At 39.1% G+C, this 16,338-nt stretch overlaps 1 protein-coding gene across 2 annotated transcripts in view; it reads right to left on the bottom strand.

Moving 5' to 3' along the window:
- Positions 1-16,338, bottom strand: part of LOC138122256 (angiopoietin-4) — a 79,899-nt gene that overhangs the window by 16,353 nt on the left and 47,208 nt on the right. For both annotated transcript variants that reach the window (XM_069036426.1, XM_069036424.1), the window contains exon 2: positions 142-1,378. In XM_069036426.1, the coding sequence (XP_068892527.1) occupies positions 142-1,378 (1,237 nt within the window). The remainder of the gene's footprint in view (positions 1-141; positions 1,379-16,338) is intronic.

The following is a 16,338-nucleotide window of genomic DNA, read 5'->3' as shown; positions in this document are numbered from 1 at the left end:
TAAACAAAGGCACCGCCATAACGGTTCTTCGCGGTGGTAAATTAGGTGCATTCACCGCATGTCTCGTTGCCGATATTACGGTAATTGGTCTTTTAATTCGGCGAAAGTCGCACCAAATCGATCGACTCTTCCGCTTCTCACCTTGACGTCTTTGATGTTGGCCAGCAGCTCCGTCGCGAAGGTGGTGTTGGCCGGGGACGGCTTGTTCTTCACGCTGGGGAAGATCAGGCCGCTCTTGCGCTTCTCGGCCCTCTTCTCGGTGGTCTGCTGGGTGGACGCCGTCATCGGAGTGGTGCTGCTCTGGTTGAGGGCGACGCTCGACGTCTGGGTCGCGACGGTCGGGGGCGGCAGCGTTGTGTAGGTCGCGGGGAGGGTGGTGTCCGTCGCGTACTCGTCGACGTACCTGCTGGGATCGTACTCCACCAGTCTGTCGATCGTGGGGTCCAGGAGCAGCTCGGCGGGGACGGGGCGTTGGGCCAAAGTGGCCACGTCGTCCTCTTGCTTCTTCAGCCTCTTCTCGACCTTGTCCAGATTGGCGATGATCTTGTTGGTCTTGGTCCTCAAGTCGCTGTGGATCTCGCCGATGGCGCGCTCCTGGCGCTGCGTCTGCGTCAGCAGCTCGTCGGATTTGGGCACCAGGTCGTCAACGGAGGACTTGGTGCCGACCACCACGTCCCACACCTCGTCCATCTTCTCCGACACGGAGATGATCGGCCGCATCTGCTGCACCAGCGCGTCTATCTTGTTGTTTTTGACGTCCGGCGCCGCCGTCGTCGTCTTGTTGTAGTACCCGTAGGACCTGTCCTCCACGATGGCCTGGTGCACGTCTGTCATCATGTTCAGCACTTTGCCCAGGTTCTCCTCGACCAGGGTGATGTGGAACTGCAGCTTGCGGTCCACGCTTCCGGTCGCCTCCCTCAGCTGCCCCAGCTCCTTGGTCACGTGGTTGATCACCTCGGTGTTGAGCGCTTTGGTGATCTCCACCACGTTCATGCTGACCGGCTTCTTCTCGCTCGCTTCGGCGTTGATGTCTTCGCCTTGGAGGAAGTTGTTGTCGAGTTGGTTCTTCAGCACGTTGAGCTTGTTGTCGATGTCGCTCACCTTCTGGTCCAGCGAGACGAGTCGCCGACCGAGGTTGCCGTTGTCGTTCCCCATCGAGTCCGACTTCCTGGAGTCGAAGCTGAAGAGTTTGCTGTCGAGGAGCGACAGTTGTGCGATCACCGATTCGGTCTTGTCGATGTTGTTGTTGACGCGACTGTCGAGGCCTTCGACTCGTCGCATCAGGTGCTCCACGGCCTTGTCCAGGTTCTCTATCCTCTGGAGCTTGGACTCCAGCGTGGAGATGATGGCCTCGAAGACGTTGAAAAGGTACTGCTCTCTGCAACAAACGAGACAGTTTCAGACACTCGCTGGAAGACATTGCACGACGTGCGGCCTCTTCGCACGCAACATACACCGGGTAGCGCGATAAATTACGGTAATAACGGCAATTTGGGCGCATAAATTGCTGAAATTAAAGAGTCCGCGCGCATTACATCCGTCAAAGTGTCCAACAACTCCTGCGAGTTTCCGCTTTCTTTTCTTCGCCGCTTTCTGCGCCGATGAAGCTGTTAATAGCTTGCCTAGGTGGTAATAACGTGCCTGTATGATTAGGGAACGAGCCAAATTATACGGTACGATGGGTGTTGGGCGGTGTGGTCTATTATTATCCGCGAAATCGTTACAGTTGTCGGCGGCGAATCTGCTTTGCGTTACGTAACGGATTCGAACGTTCGAGGATGAGGAAAAGTGCCGGCGGCGGCGGCTCCGGGCGGAATTTTCCAGGCGAGTTTCTCTTTTCGCCTTTTTATGTTAAAAGTGGAGATTAAAAACGTGTACGACAAATTGGATGAATATAATTAAGCTAATTTACGGCCAATTATGGAGAAATTTGATTTTCTTGGAAGCGGAGGTGATGGTGCGTGCAGCTCGAGGGTGAACGTCGACGGGGTCAAAGTGACGATTTGCTCATTAGGAGAATTTGCATAGTTTATTATCGTGCAGTCTCCGAAGAAACTTTTTCTATTCACATCTGAGCAACGCGGGGACGAGATAAAATCTAAAAGTTGGACGAGAGATTTTGAGACATCTGTGTGGGGTTTAGTAAATCAGCATTCTTTTGGAATTGATAAGCGAAGATTGTAGATTGAAAAGTAGGAATTTGAAGAAGTCGCCAACGAAAAAAAAAAGTAAAAAGTATTTGGAAATAATAAATCGCAACTGAAAGATCTCTAGAGCTAATTGGAATTGAAAACTGAAATTAAAACCTATCAAGAAGACAAATATGAAAGAAAGAAAAAAATTAATTGCATCCGAAACGAAAAAGATGTGATGACAAAATTACTAATTGAGTCTAATTAAAAATAATTAATTAGAAAAAAAAAGAACTAGAGAAAAACGCGTCGAGCAGGAATATGTGGAAAGTAAAAGGAAGACTTGGCAAAATGGAAACTCAAAATAAGTATTTTAATTAGCATTAATTGGAATTAATTAATTAGAATAAAATCAAAAGGGAAGAATTAATAAGTACAATGAACACAAACAAGGTTGCCAGGAACAATAAGTCCAAAAAAGGAAATAACCTGTAAAGTTAGAAAAAGCGGTAAGTTCGAATTGAAAACCTTCCAATTGAAATTTATTAATTATTATAATTAATTCAAATGAAGAAAATTATCAAAAGAAAAACTAACAAATAGCTTTAAATCTAAAAAATTAACTAATCTGACAATTTAGAAATGCGGCAAGACACAAGCTAAAAAGCTTCTAATTAGGTTACAATTACTTAAAACTGAAACAAAAAAGTCACGCCTTTTTTCAGAAGGTGAAAAATGCCTAATTACTAATGGGTGAAATTAATTAATTAAAATACAAACATTATTTAATAAACGTAAGGTAAAAAATTGACAGCAACAGTAAATCCAACGAAGAAACTAATTGGAGTTAATTAGAATTAATGAAGAATAAAAGAAACTAAGCACTAAAATACTAAAAAAGAAGAATATGTAAGCGCTACTAAGTTAAAAGTAACAAATAACTAATGAAAGCAACTAACTAATTGAAATTAATTTATTAACAGTAAATCTGAAAATGAAACTAATTGGAACCAATTAGAATTGATTAAGATAAAGAAACAACAAACATAAGAACTAACAAAGAAGGATTTTTAAGTGACAATCGGTTGAACTTTAAACAAAACGAAGTAACTGGACAGAAATTGAAGAATTCTTAATTTAGATTAATTGGAATTAATTAATTTGAAATTCAGAAATCATCAAAAGTTGAGAACTCGAACAGATCGAGTATAAGTAAGGTAAAGAAGCTAAATAGAATTAATTAAAATTTAAAAAAAATTGATAAGAGAAAAACTAGCAAAGAAGGATAAGCAAGAGTATGTTAAAAGTGAAACAAAGAAGATATAGCACAATAGAAACTAAACAATTCCTAATTAGGACTAATTAATTAGCTCAGAAGGTTAAAAAATGGATTGTGGTCTCTAGTTTCACAGCTGATAGTTTCCCAGGTACACCATAAGGAAGGAAAATCTTCGAGAACTATAAAAGAAACACGAGGAAAAAAAGGCTTCATTTGGACAGCTTGAAGTAACAGAAAATCGTAAAACTTACAACTCTTAAAACGGTTACGAAAACTTGATTTAAATTTATTTGCAGGAATACATGACGTAACGAGTATGGTTTGGAAAAGTAAACAATAGAAAAACTCATGGATTTTCAGATTTTTACTAAATAATTTGTGCTGACAGTGAAGGAGCTCGAAAAATTAAGAAAATAAATAAAAATACCAAAGTAAATTAATAATTAACGAATAAATACTTTCTGGTTCGTTCAAAAGTGTTACAATAATTATTTTCATATAAGTAGCGCTGTCAGATTACTTTTCAGGTATGAGGCCGAAATTTGAAGCACGAGGCGTCAGCCGAGTGATGAAAACAGGCCGAATACCTGAAAAGTGACACCCCACAAATATTGAATAACGTTTTTCGTGTTCGTTTGGGCGAAATCTTAAAAAACATTAATTAATTGTAAATTTTGAGGTTATCTTTGACAGTTGTCAAGTTAGGTATACAGGGTGTCTCAAAATTAGCGAATTCCGAATTCAGAGCATTGTAGGGGATCAGGTCAGTAGTCCAAATATGGAAATAAAAAAAAGGGACTCCCCCCACAAAGATACATTGGTCTGAAGGTGCACTCTTTGAACTGCGTTTTCTTAAAATACACGCTGAAAAGTTCAGTGTTTATTGTTACTTGGAAAATAATAACGTAAAACATTTTGAAGAATAGCTTCACTTTGGAGTAAAAAAATCTTAATTTTTTGTAATTTTTCTTAAAAATGGAACGGCAACGTAGCTAGAATAGAATTTTGTCACTGTGGATATGAAGGCTGCTATGTATTGAACAAAATTAAAGTGCTTATAACTTCTTCAGGAAGAGCTTTTTTTTTTCTTTTCGGAATTCGCGAATTTTGAGACACCCTGTATAACCGGCAAAGTTTATACATTTAGTTATATAAAACTTTCCCGGTTATGTATCTCAGAAAACGAACATGAAATAGTTATTTACATTAGAGTACGGTAGGGGTATTTTACAACGCGAAAACTAGGTTTCAGGCACGAGGCGAAGCCGAGTGGCTAATTATTTGGAGCGCTGTAAAATACCTACCGTACGACGTTTGTATGAGACTTTTCGGCTAACTGAGTGCAGATTTTTATGAAATCACAAATGTCAAACTTTTTGACATACAGAGCTGCCAACCCGATAGGTTGTATTTTCCCTATTATGGCGATGATTATTTACTAGTCAACAAAAATGAAAAAAAAACATTTATCAGAAAAATAATAAATGTAAAGTTTATTTCCTTTCAGCAGATGATTCTAACAATAGTTAAGTGTAAAACGTTTTGAATAAGTATTAATTTATTAAAAGAATTAATGTTCGCTTAAACGATAAATAATAATAAACAATAAATTCTAAAGCCTTTTTTCTCCTTGAGCCTGACCACAAACCGCAATTCCCCAAATCGGAAGTCCCTGAACCCCCCCATGCATATTCATCTTTCGTCCTCTGCGACATCATTTCAATTAATTTTAATGTCCCTCGATGACACAGCCGCATCGATTAAAACGATTTAATAACAATAAAAACGACAACAGATGCGGCGACCACTTTCAACTCGCCGCCGCTAGCATTTCAAAAAAATGATGCAACAACAACCTGATCCCTCATCTTCATTGTATATTCATAACGACTTTTCGCAAATTAACAAATCAACAAGAAAAACCCGATTGTTCCATCGCTGTTACCGCAAACGTTGTTGTTGCACAACGCCAACTACCTTCACTCGGTTATTAATCGGATCCGGGCTCCGGAAGAATCCTTGTCATCGCGTATTGGTCCGGATCGATACCATCGGTATCGAGAGTAGAAAGCTCGAGGCAAGCGCGGGTGCATCTGGGGTCATCCGGTTGACCCCTCTCAACAACGGAGCACGTCTTCGTGATGGACCGAAAGTAATAATGCATCGTGAAGGTCCAGGTAATGGCGAATTAGAAGGGGACGGATAGCCACATAAATTTTCACGTTGATAGTTTAATTTACAAAGTGAATTAAAGTTATGTAAGCCCACTTGCGGCACATTTACCGTAAACATGCCACTTTCAGTCGCATTGTGCAACAACAATCAACAACAATCGCTTTGTCCGCTGTATTATTAGGCACTTTTTGCCCATAATGGCGTCCGACAGAAAGAAACGGTGAAACCTTGCGGAAACAAATCCATTTTATGAAACCGCTCAAAGAAACAATATTATCGAATTGTTGAAAAGTATCGGTCGCCAGTTGTGCATAAATTAGAAATTTCTAATTTTATTTCTTAATTCGACGGATTTTTCGAATTCGACCAATTAGGAATTGTGCACTTCCGCAAACAACCGCCCGTGGGAAAATTATTACACAGATATTTTAATTTTCAAATTATGCAAATCGCCGCGAAATTTTCTCTTGTCGCAAATTGATTTTCGTCATTTGGATCGAGTTCGTGTGACAGTCCTGTGCGCGATGCAGTTGCAACATGCAACGACAAATTGGTCGCATCGTAAATTGATGGGTTCTGGGGTCAGATGACAACACGGCGTGCCATTACCATTTCGGGTTCACGAGAACCTAATCGGGTACCAAGAGCTGACATCGTAAAATGCGGCGTGTTGCGATTTTATTGCTGAAAAAACAGCTCGTTTGAAGGTCTCTTCTTCATAAGAAAAATTGTGTTAATGGACCGAGTGGAAGCTGAATTCTTCAAATAATAGGTGGGAATAGAGAAACTGTTGAATTTAAAGATGGAATAAAAAGAAATAAAAATTGCAAATTGTAAATTGGGAGAATTCGAAAAATAATGTACTCGTAATTCCATAAAAATATGCTCAGGATACTTCTCGTAAAAAATGTCACATTAAACTAGGCCAAAGAAAAATTTCCAAGTCTGAAACATTACTGATGAAAATTGCCTGAAAGAATATATAAGTTGACGATTTTCAGTCTAAAGCTGAAAATACCATGTGCTTTTATTTTCAACTGGAGCTTTGTTCATGAAATTATTAATTATTTGACAGAGCACCAAATGTCTTCAGTGAGTTGTTATAGGTACATATATTTGATTGCTACGCAATTTTCCAAGAAAAAAAGTCTATTCTATTCAAAAAATGTAAAAATACAAAAAAGTAATTGGTTGAAATTCTGAACGTAACAAGAAAAAAAAATATAAAACCAATCGAAAAAAAATTGATCCTAACTCGAGGGGTTGCTAACGGAAAATATTTTTTCCATGGATCTGACATCCAGGGCAGATACACGGAGAGTTGTGGGAGATCCGGAAACAGGGAGATCTTGTAGAAATGGAGGGAGATTTGGAATGATAATTATGAAGAAATACGAAATGGAGATATTGAGAGATTCGTGAAAGATAGAAATGGGAGATGTAGGGAGACTCATGAGAGATACAGGAGATCTTAACGATATACAGGAACACCAGGGGGAGATACAGATCCGGGAATATACAGAGAAATGCGGGATGAGAGGTCTATGAGAGATATACGGAAAAGTCAAAGTTGGTGGTGTATGGAAAAGTGCGGAAAGTACAGAAAGGAACGGGATGGAAGATCCGGGGAAAGATGTGGGATGGGAGATACTGGGAAATCCACAGGAAATATAGGCAGATCCGGGAGAGATACAAAGGGATCCGGAATGGAAGATACAGGGAGATGCAAAATACGAGGTACAGAGAGATAATTTTAGGATACAAAAAGATTTGAGGAAGACAAAGAGAAATACAGGAAGATACTTGACAGGGAGACACATGGGAGATACAAGAAAGCCTACGGTGGCACAACAAGATTGGGGAGAAATACTGGATGTTACTGAAGATCCATGAAAGATACAGGAAGAACCAGACTGAAAAATGCAAGAAAATCCATTGTAGATACAAGATTCGAAGGAGATAAATAAAGTTCCGGAACGGGAGGTGTGAGGATATCCCTGGGAAATACAGAAAATTCTAGGGATGGATCTGAGATCCAAGATAGATACACGGAGAGTGGGTACTAGGAGATCCGGGAGAAACAGAGTGGAAATAGAGGGAGATTTGGGATGATAATTATGAATGGAGATATTGAGAGATTCGTGGAAGATAGAGATGGGAGATTTATGAGAGATACAGGAGATTGGAATGATATAGAGGAACACCAAGGGGAGATACTGGGAGATCGGGGAATGCACAGAGAGATGCCGGATGAGAGGTCCGTGAGAGATATAGGGAAAAGTCACAATTGGTGGTGAATGAAGAGGTGCGGAAAATATAGGGAGGAAAGTGATGGGAGATCCGGAGGAGGTAGAGGGAGATATGGGGGAGATCCAGAACTATCTGGGATGGGAGATACTAGAAAATTCATAGGAGATATGGACAGATCCGGGAGAAATACAGGAAGATCCGGGTGAGATACAGAGGGATCCGGAATGGGAGATACAGGAAGATGCGAAATGAGAGATTCAAAAAGATAATTTCAAGATAGAACGAGATTTGACAAAGGGAGATACACGAAGATCTGTGACAGGGAGACATAGGAGATACAGGAAAATCTAGGGCGGCACAACAAGATTGGGGGAAGATACTGGATGATACGGGATGGTAAATATAGGGAAATTCATAAAAGAAACAAGGATAACGGGACTGAGAAATGTAAGGAGATTCATGCTAGATACAGTTAGATTAGGAGGAAATACAGGAAGTTCCGGAATGGGTGAGGAAATACAAGAAATTCTAGGAGGATGCAGGAAGATCTGAGGGAGATACAGAGAGATTCATGGAAGAAGAAGGACAAGCAGGAGAGATATGGGTAAATAAAGATAATTGGAGACAAAGGAGATCTATGGGAGATACAAGGAGATTAGGAGGAAGAGAAGGAATATTCTAGAGAGAAGATATCGAATGATACAAATTATCCTAAAAATCTCAGTAAACAATTTTAGAACATAAAACTATAACTAAAGAAGAAGAAAACTGTGGAAAACTGTCTGTGGAAAATAAACTTTGACAGATAGGTCAGGTTAAAATTAAAAAAAAAAAAAACAAAAAAAAGTGTATGTACCAAAAAATATCTTGAGTAAAAAAGTCTTTAGCATACTGTAATATTTCAATAAAAATTGAAAACTAACAGGAAGACCGGAAACTTAATTAAGAATTATTTTCAGAGACAAATTAAAAGACGAAAACTTTGAATTTAGTCGAACATAATAAAATACCTATTGAAATAAATAAATAAATAATCTGGAAAGTCGATTAAAAATAGAAATGTATCCAACTAAATACTTGAATAGGACGTTCATCAGCAACATGTCTCGATGAAAAACTAACCTTCTTGTAAAGAATGACGTAACTTACAAAAAACCTGAACAAGACAAATGCTAAGAATGCAAACCATACAAACGCAATCTCAAAATGTGACAATCCTAATTGTGAGAAAAATTCCGCAGATTTTATCGCTGACTCAGCGCAAAATTCAATGACACCCGTGTAGAATGTCACTCTTTAGATAAAACGCACCAAATTAGCGCCAATTTAAAAATTCCCTCGCATTCTTATCGTTCCGAAAGAATTTGAGAAAAAACTTGTGATCCCAGCATACGGCTATTAGAAACCCATTCGACCACGATTCCAAATGCTAACCCGCGACCTTTCGACCTCGCTCGCAATTATTTTGACGTTTTTATCGTTCCGGCCCACAAACTGTCTGAATTTTCACCCAATTCTCATAGGCCCGTTTTGACGACTCTATTGTCCATCGCCATCGATGTCGTCACCTGACACAATCAAATTTAACGGCGTAGAAATTCCTGGAAACGAGTCAAATGTCAAATTTCTATTAATTTTGTAATTAATTTTGAATAAATTATCAATTTAGAAAACCTTCGACTCGGTCCGCGGACTCCACATCGCCACGAATAATAACAGAGGAGATAAATAATTAAAAGTTACGCAATCACGTAACGGTATTGTTTACGTAACGCAGGTGCAATATGCACAACAAATTGCAGTGTTGTGGAGGAAAGTCGAGGAAAAATCGGTTTGATTGACGATTTCCTCGCGACTGGGAACTGAAATTAATCGATAGAATTCCAGAACATAACTTTTGCAATTTTAAATATGCGTCGCGTTTAATCGCTCAAAAAAGGACTGAAACGACAGGATAAATTACGAACGCCGACAAAGCTTATAAATTCTAATTAAAGGGAATGTAATTTGTGTGATTTGTACTTGTTCGGAAATTTATTGGACAGAATCGTACTTGTAATTACGGCTTTAACGTATAATTTATTGCGGATTTTTCGCTGTTGGTACAAGTATGGTGGGTAATTAAGTCGGCGATTTTTGCCAAAAGAGGCCGTACACGCGGAATTGACATTTTTTCCAGTTGGCTTTCAATGAAGGTAGGACTGAAAGGTTCCGGGCGGTTGACCTGCATAAAGAAATTTCTTGGTGAAATCTTGAATATAAAATATTTTGGTGAGGCTGAATCGTCTGGTTGGTAAATTTCAAAAAGGGCAAAAATAAAAAATCCTGTGAAATATTTCCATGGAACTAGTTATTAGATCTGTTAAAGTTGAAAATTTTCGATTAAAAATTGTTTTCTGAATATTTATAAGGCAGTCCTTCGGAAATCCTGAGACAATATGATAAAAAAAATTAAGAACTAGTGGTAGAATTTGTATTTTTTTATATTGCTACATCGATAACAAGTCTTCGCTTTTTGAGATTTATTTAATTTTTTATTCTTCTTAGCATCTTCAAAAATTTTATTAAACTGAGAAGTCTTTGCCTCGACACAAATATTCACATTTTCTAAATACACATTTTGTCCTCACATTTCATAAAAGCTGTATGACACTAATAAATTTTCCACTCGGCTTCGCCTCGTGTCTGAAACCTAGCTTTCGCGGTGTAAAATACCCCTACCGCACTCTAATGTAAATAACTACTCTTGCATGTGAGTAAAAAACTTGAAACATGAATTGTAAGAAAATAAAAAATCTCAAGAAACTTTGGATCGAATTTGAGAAAAATGTGGCTATATTACCAAGTAAAACATTAATACCATTGCGAAAAGTCTTTGAAGATCAAAGAATTAACAACAGGATTTATCTTTTTCCAAGTGGGTAAACAGTTAAAAAAAAAGTATAGCTCAAATTTAGTAATTTAAAAAATTTACTGTTTTATCATTCATCAAACCAAACTAGAGAAAGTACTAATTTTAGTTCAAATTTCTTTATTTTATTTTTATCGATTCGGATATTTTTTTTTTAATTTTTATTACTACTTTTGGTTTTATTTTCCGCTTATAAAGAAATCTTGTTTTTGTTGACAATTTAAAAAAATATAGTATTTCTATCACAATCAACAGATTTAAAAAAGTAACAAAAATTCAAAATAAAAAATAACGTAGGTATTCCAAAAATTAAACAAAATATTTGGTGAAAAATTTGAAAATAGAAATTTAATCTATTCACATATTATATCCCAAGTGCAAAATTTTTAACGGAAAATTTTTTACTAATGAACGAAAACATCCATAAATGAGGTCAGAAGACCAATTATTAGCAAATAAGAGCACGAGACGAAGTCGAGGGCTTTTATTTGATAATAATTGGTCTTCTGACCGAATAATTTATGGATCTTTGAGTTCATTAGCAAAAAAAATTTATGATTGTTAAGAGAAAAAAAAATCTTTTTTGTAAATTAGGATCTAGGTGATGAGTTTATTATAACTGTTTGTAGCACAATAAATTTTGAGAATTGTTTACAAAAATTCTTCATTATTCATTTGAAACTACTTACTCAAAGTAAATCTTGCCGACGAAATCTTGTAGAAACCGTTACCAAGGCAATTATGTTACAAAGGACGATCAATTAGTTCTCAAAGGACTAACTGTAGGATTTGTTTCTTTTTTGTCAAATTAAAAATTGATTTTAATATTTTATTAAATTTCAAAATGGTCCACTGAATTATTTCAGTGGAAAATTTTTAAATATGTACATATATTCATTTTGCTCTAAAAATTATCTTGTCGTTTCACTAATTTCAATTTTTTCAAATTTATACTGCGAAAGAAAAATAAAAAAATTGCATTTGCGCCAATGAAAGGCGTTGAAAGTTTAAAAAACATGTTTTGCGCTTTTCCAGCAATTCAGGGTTACCTTTGGACCTTTGACTGCCGCGCGATGGGGTCGCTGCCAATAAATTACCGCGAATTAGGATGCAAATATATTTATGTATTCGCATAACGCCGGCATAAAATCCACAAGTCGTTATAATAACGTATCGGTTTTCTTATTTGCTTTTATAATAAATTGATTTATAAAATAAAATAAATATAAATTTAATTGGCTTTATCGTTTCGAAAGAAACCCAGCCGTTTACCATATTTTTTTCCTTCTATTAAAATCGTCTCGAAGACGAATAAATTCGAGATTTTATTACCGAAAAATTTCGGTCGGAACCGGATTTTCGAAACGAGTTCCACAAATCTCGTTAGAAATTTCCTACAAAAAAGAACATCATAATAGAAATCGAAGAATTGTCTCAAAGTCAAGGTCCCTCATCCCCGTCCCGTTGTTCAGTGTCGTCAAAAAATCCCCGTTTCGCAGAAACGCCATAAATTTTCCTCGCAGAAAGTCAAACTGTCGTATAAAATTTTATTGCCACTTTACTCATTAAGCACCAATAACGCGACATTAGAGATAATAGAAAGTGCCCGAGTGGATTTATTACTCCCATAAAGAGAGAAAAGTGCAGGATTTTTTCACTTGCTCGATTTTCGGACTTTTACGACCCTCATTACCGACGATCTGTCCAGTTTCTAACCCCGAGGACGAACACTTCTTGCATCCTGTCCTGGCGTCGAAGTCTCCACCCAAAACCTCCAAACTACCGGAAAATTAAATATTTCCGGACGAACACTTCTTGCATCCTGTCCTGGCGTCGAAGTCTCCACCCAAAATCTCCAAACTACCGGAAAAGAAAATATTTCCGGAAGAACACGTTTTGCATCCTGTCCTGCCGTCGAAGTCTCCACCCAAAATCCAATCTCAAGTCCAGTTTTGTTCCTGATTTGGCATTCAGGTCCCTCGAGACCCAGTCCCGACCGAATATTTTTGCATAATGCCTCCATTACCATTTCAAATTCCTTCGACCATCTTCCTCTTCGTCGATTTGTTCAACTTTTTCTCGTCCAACAAGTGAAAGAAGTGTTATAAATAAAATCTCGTTACCTAGATCTACCCAATCGTAAATTACACACCCACTCGCTTGGCGACATAATGATCTGCTCCTATATCAGCAATTATTTTTTATTTCCTCAAATCGTCGACAAGATTTAATGTCGGCCGGGGCAATTATCCGAATCGATTTGTTAATAAGACGTGTCCGGCGTACTTTTCCTGTATCTCTTTAAACGTACACGAGTGGCTGAAATTCTCCAGCTATCTTAACGACACTATTTATTTCAGCGATATCAGCACACCTTGCTCATTACGCGAGACTTCCGCGGAAGATAATTGCGCGATACACGTGTAAGATGTCTTGCGAGATGTGTCACTCGCAGAAAAACAATCACCTGGAAGCCGAGAAGTGTTACATCATATGTGCTGTTATTTAATTCCGAATGGCATCTCTTACTACTGTTGAGAGTTGTTGATTGTTTTGGGAATTTGACATTTGGCTCGTTTTGCCATCTGATACAATCAGCCCACGACCACTTCTGCTGTTCCGTCTGGAGGTGCTGCGTTACGTAGAAGAAGCTAAAAATAGTACCCGGTTGGAGGTCGAAGCGCCAACCGTGCAACGAGAAGGAAATATTTTTCAAAAATACAAAATTATTCATTGGGGGAGTTTGACGGTTGGTAGGACTGGGGGGAGAAAAACTTGGGAAGCTGTGAAGTCTTCAAAAAATTCCTGAAGCCACAAATCTGCAATCTGACCAGTTAGAGTCTGGAATTTAGAAGACACTTTGTTGATTGAATTTGAAGGAACTGAAACGCCCGAAGAAACGAAGAATGCAGTTGGACGAATTTTTCCCGCGTCCTTGAGATTTCAAAATTTAAACGACTCCATCAATCAGCGCCTAGATCCGTTTTGTGAAATGTATTTGTCTCTCCGTCCTCGTATCAAAAATGTTTATCACTCGACCTTCACGGCCAACTGCGTAAACAATTCGATCGGTCGGCAAACATCCTCGTGGCGATTTGCACTTACGCCGGAAGTGACCTCAACTCGGCCACATTTTTCGCAAAAAAAAATCTACTGCACACGTTCCAGCTCTCCGGGACACCTAATCTGAATACAAAACAATTTTTCCATTCGACAGATTCCGGAATTTATCGCCTTGACCACAAGCGAAAGAACAATCACCAATCGCAAAAGCAACCTCGGCCTTAGCACATATGCGAGAGCGCAGCAAATTTCTGAACGTAATGTGTCCGTAAATGCGGGCTTAAGTGTAATGGAGTCGCGCTCCATTAACTTAACACTTAGCGTAATGTTTTAATTAGTAAATTGCGCTCGTAAAACTCCAAATGGGTTACTTCGACCCGTCGAAGATAATTACAGCGAGCGCTGCAAGTGATTGCCGGACGTGATTGCGCAGATTTCGTCCTTCGTCCTGAAGGACCGCCGTGGCGCCCTTGGTTTTGCCTCAAAACAGTCAAAACCGAATCGGGAGTACCCCAAAGCTCCGTTCTTGGACCAACTTTATTTCTAACATATAATACAGAGTGTTCCAAAATTGCAGCCAAAATTACACTACGTGATAAAATATGCTATACTGAATAGCAAATCATTTTTAAAAATCCGTTTTTGGCGACAGTTTTGGAACACCCTGTATAAATAATCTTTCAACAGATATTCCCAATTCTGAATTTATTTGTCTTTATAATATCCCACTAGAATGTAGTAAAAAGGAAGGTGGCCACCCATCCAAATATTAACCAAATACGGTGCTGCTTAGTTTCTGTGATCGCTGTATTATTATCATTATGATTATTGTTGTTGTGAAATCTTCGTCATTGAAATCGCTAAAAAATAATCCAAGCAAACACGATACCCTTTGCAAAGAGCAACCCCTCCAAAAATAGACATGATGGGGCGTTTACAAGCCATAAACCAATCAAATGCAATCTGACATTTGTTGCCTCGATATGCCACATTTCCAAAACCGTATTTTTATCGATGACTTCGAGCCTTCGGCGTCGTCCGAGCGTGGGCCCCCCATTCTTTCCTCGATCGATCAGAACCGCAGGAAAATCAATCAAGTTCCTGGTCACGGCGAAGGTCGCACCGTTAAATTACGAAAGCCCACTCAACCTTGTCCGTCGGCGGGACAAAAGGACCGCCAACAGGTGTCCCACTTCCAGACGTCCAATTATTAATCGGTAAAGCGGAGCGACGTGACGTTCCCGCTGTTCGAAACACAAAAGCTCCATAAACTTCCGGCGAAAGCGCGCCTCGCCGTATTTGGCGTCGGTCCCGCTGGGCCGATCCTGCGGGAGTCGGTCGGAAGAGAGAGACAAGGATTTGAACGGGGTCGCCACCTGCGGACCCAAAGACGTGATTGTTTCTCAACGGGGCCATAAAAAGTTAATTGGACGCGTGTGGATGGAAGTATGGAAATGTTTACATTAATTAGAAATATTATATAACGGCAAATCTAGATCTGGCCAATAAATTAAAGAATTGTACTGTGGTGAGGTTTCGACATGCAAGAAATGTGTTGTGTAACGAAACGCCAGGTCGGAGTGATTTTTGGGCGTCGGACGAGAATTACCGTTTTGTTTTTGACAGATTTTTTTCAACAAGGTTAACGCGGAGGAAGCAATTTTAAGAAGGAATCAAGTGACCCGGTCGAGCTTTTTTTCTAATTATTATGATTCATCAAGCTATGGTTCAACTTTTTTTCCTGGAGACAAATATCACAAAATCCTGCAGGATGTTAATCTTGTAAAAAAAAATCCTTGTCAAAAGGAAAATTCGAGAATTCTATTGTTGCAGAATGCAACCAAAGCATTGAAAGTGCCTTCACGTCGGCATTTTAGCAAAAATACTATGATTCATATGGTTAGAAAAATGCTAGTTAACGCCACGCCACGCGGGCACCATGGTGCCCACGCCGATCTTTTCACATGGTGGAAGTTTTCCAACCGTTTCTTCTCAAATATCTTCGCATAAAACACTCAAACTGTCCCAACGGGTCCATTTCTGCGAAGATCCGTCAAACCGGTGGGTTCGCCAGTGACATTTACCAAGCAACCACTCCTAACACCGACCAAATTTATGCAAACCAAACAAACACACGCCGACCTTGCCCTTTTTAACAACAACAATTATGCTAATCTCCGAAAATATATTAGCCGAATCTGGTGCACCTGACCACTTTTTCGGCACCCGATCAAAAATAGAACGCCGCACGCGCACCCATTAAAATTAGTCGCGAAGCCACTTTTGGCCAAAAATTAACATTCCCAGCACGCGAACCGAGAAAGTCCCGATTCTAGTTTCTCGACTTTCTATGGTCCATGTATAGGTCCTGAAAATTTTTTCTCGACCGCACCCGTGACCCATCAGACCCGTCCATGGGAGTGGCCGGCGAGGATTAGGACGTTTGGAAACACTGGAACGGCTTTATCAATTATCGATCTCTTTGTTGTGCTAATTGCGCAACGGATTAGAATGACAGCGGAGCTGAC

Source organism: Tenebrio molitor, chromosome 1 (assembly GCF_963966145.1).
Source record: "Tenebrio molitor chromosome 1, icTenMoli1.1, whole genome shotgun sequence".
NCBI lineage: Eukaryota > Metazoa > Arthropoda > Insecta > Coleoptera > Tenebrionidae > Tenebrio > Tenebrio molitor.
The sequence above is the reverse complement of the archived record's forward strand: the minus strand, read 5'-3'. Positions and strand labels throughout refer to the sequence as shown.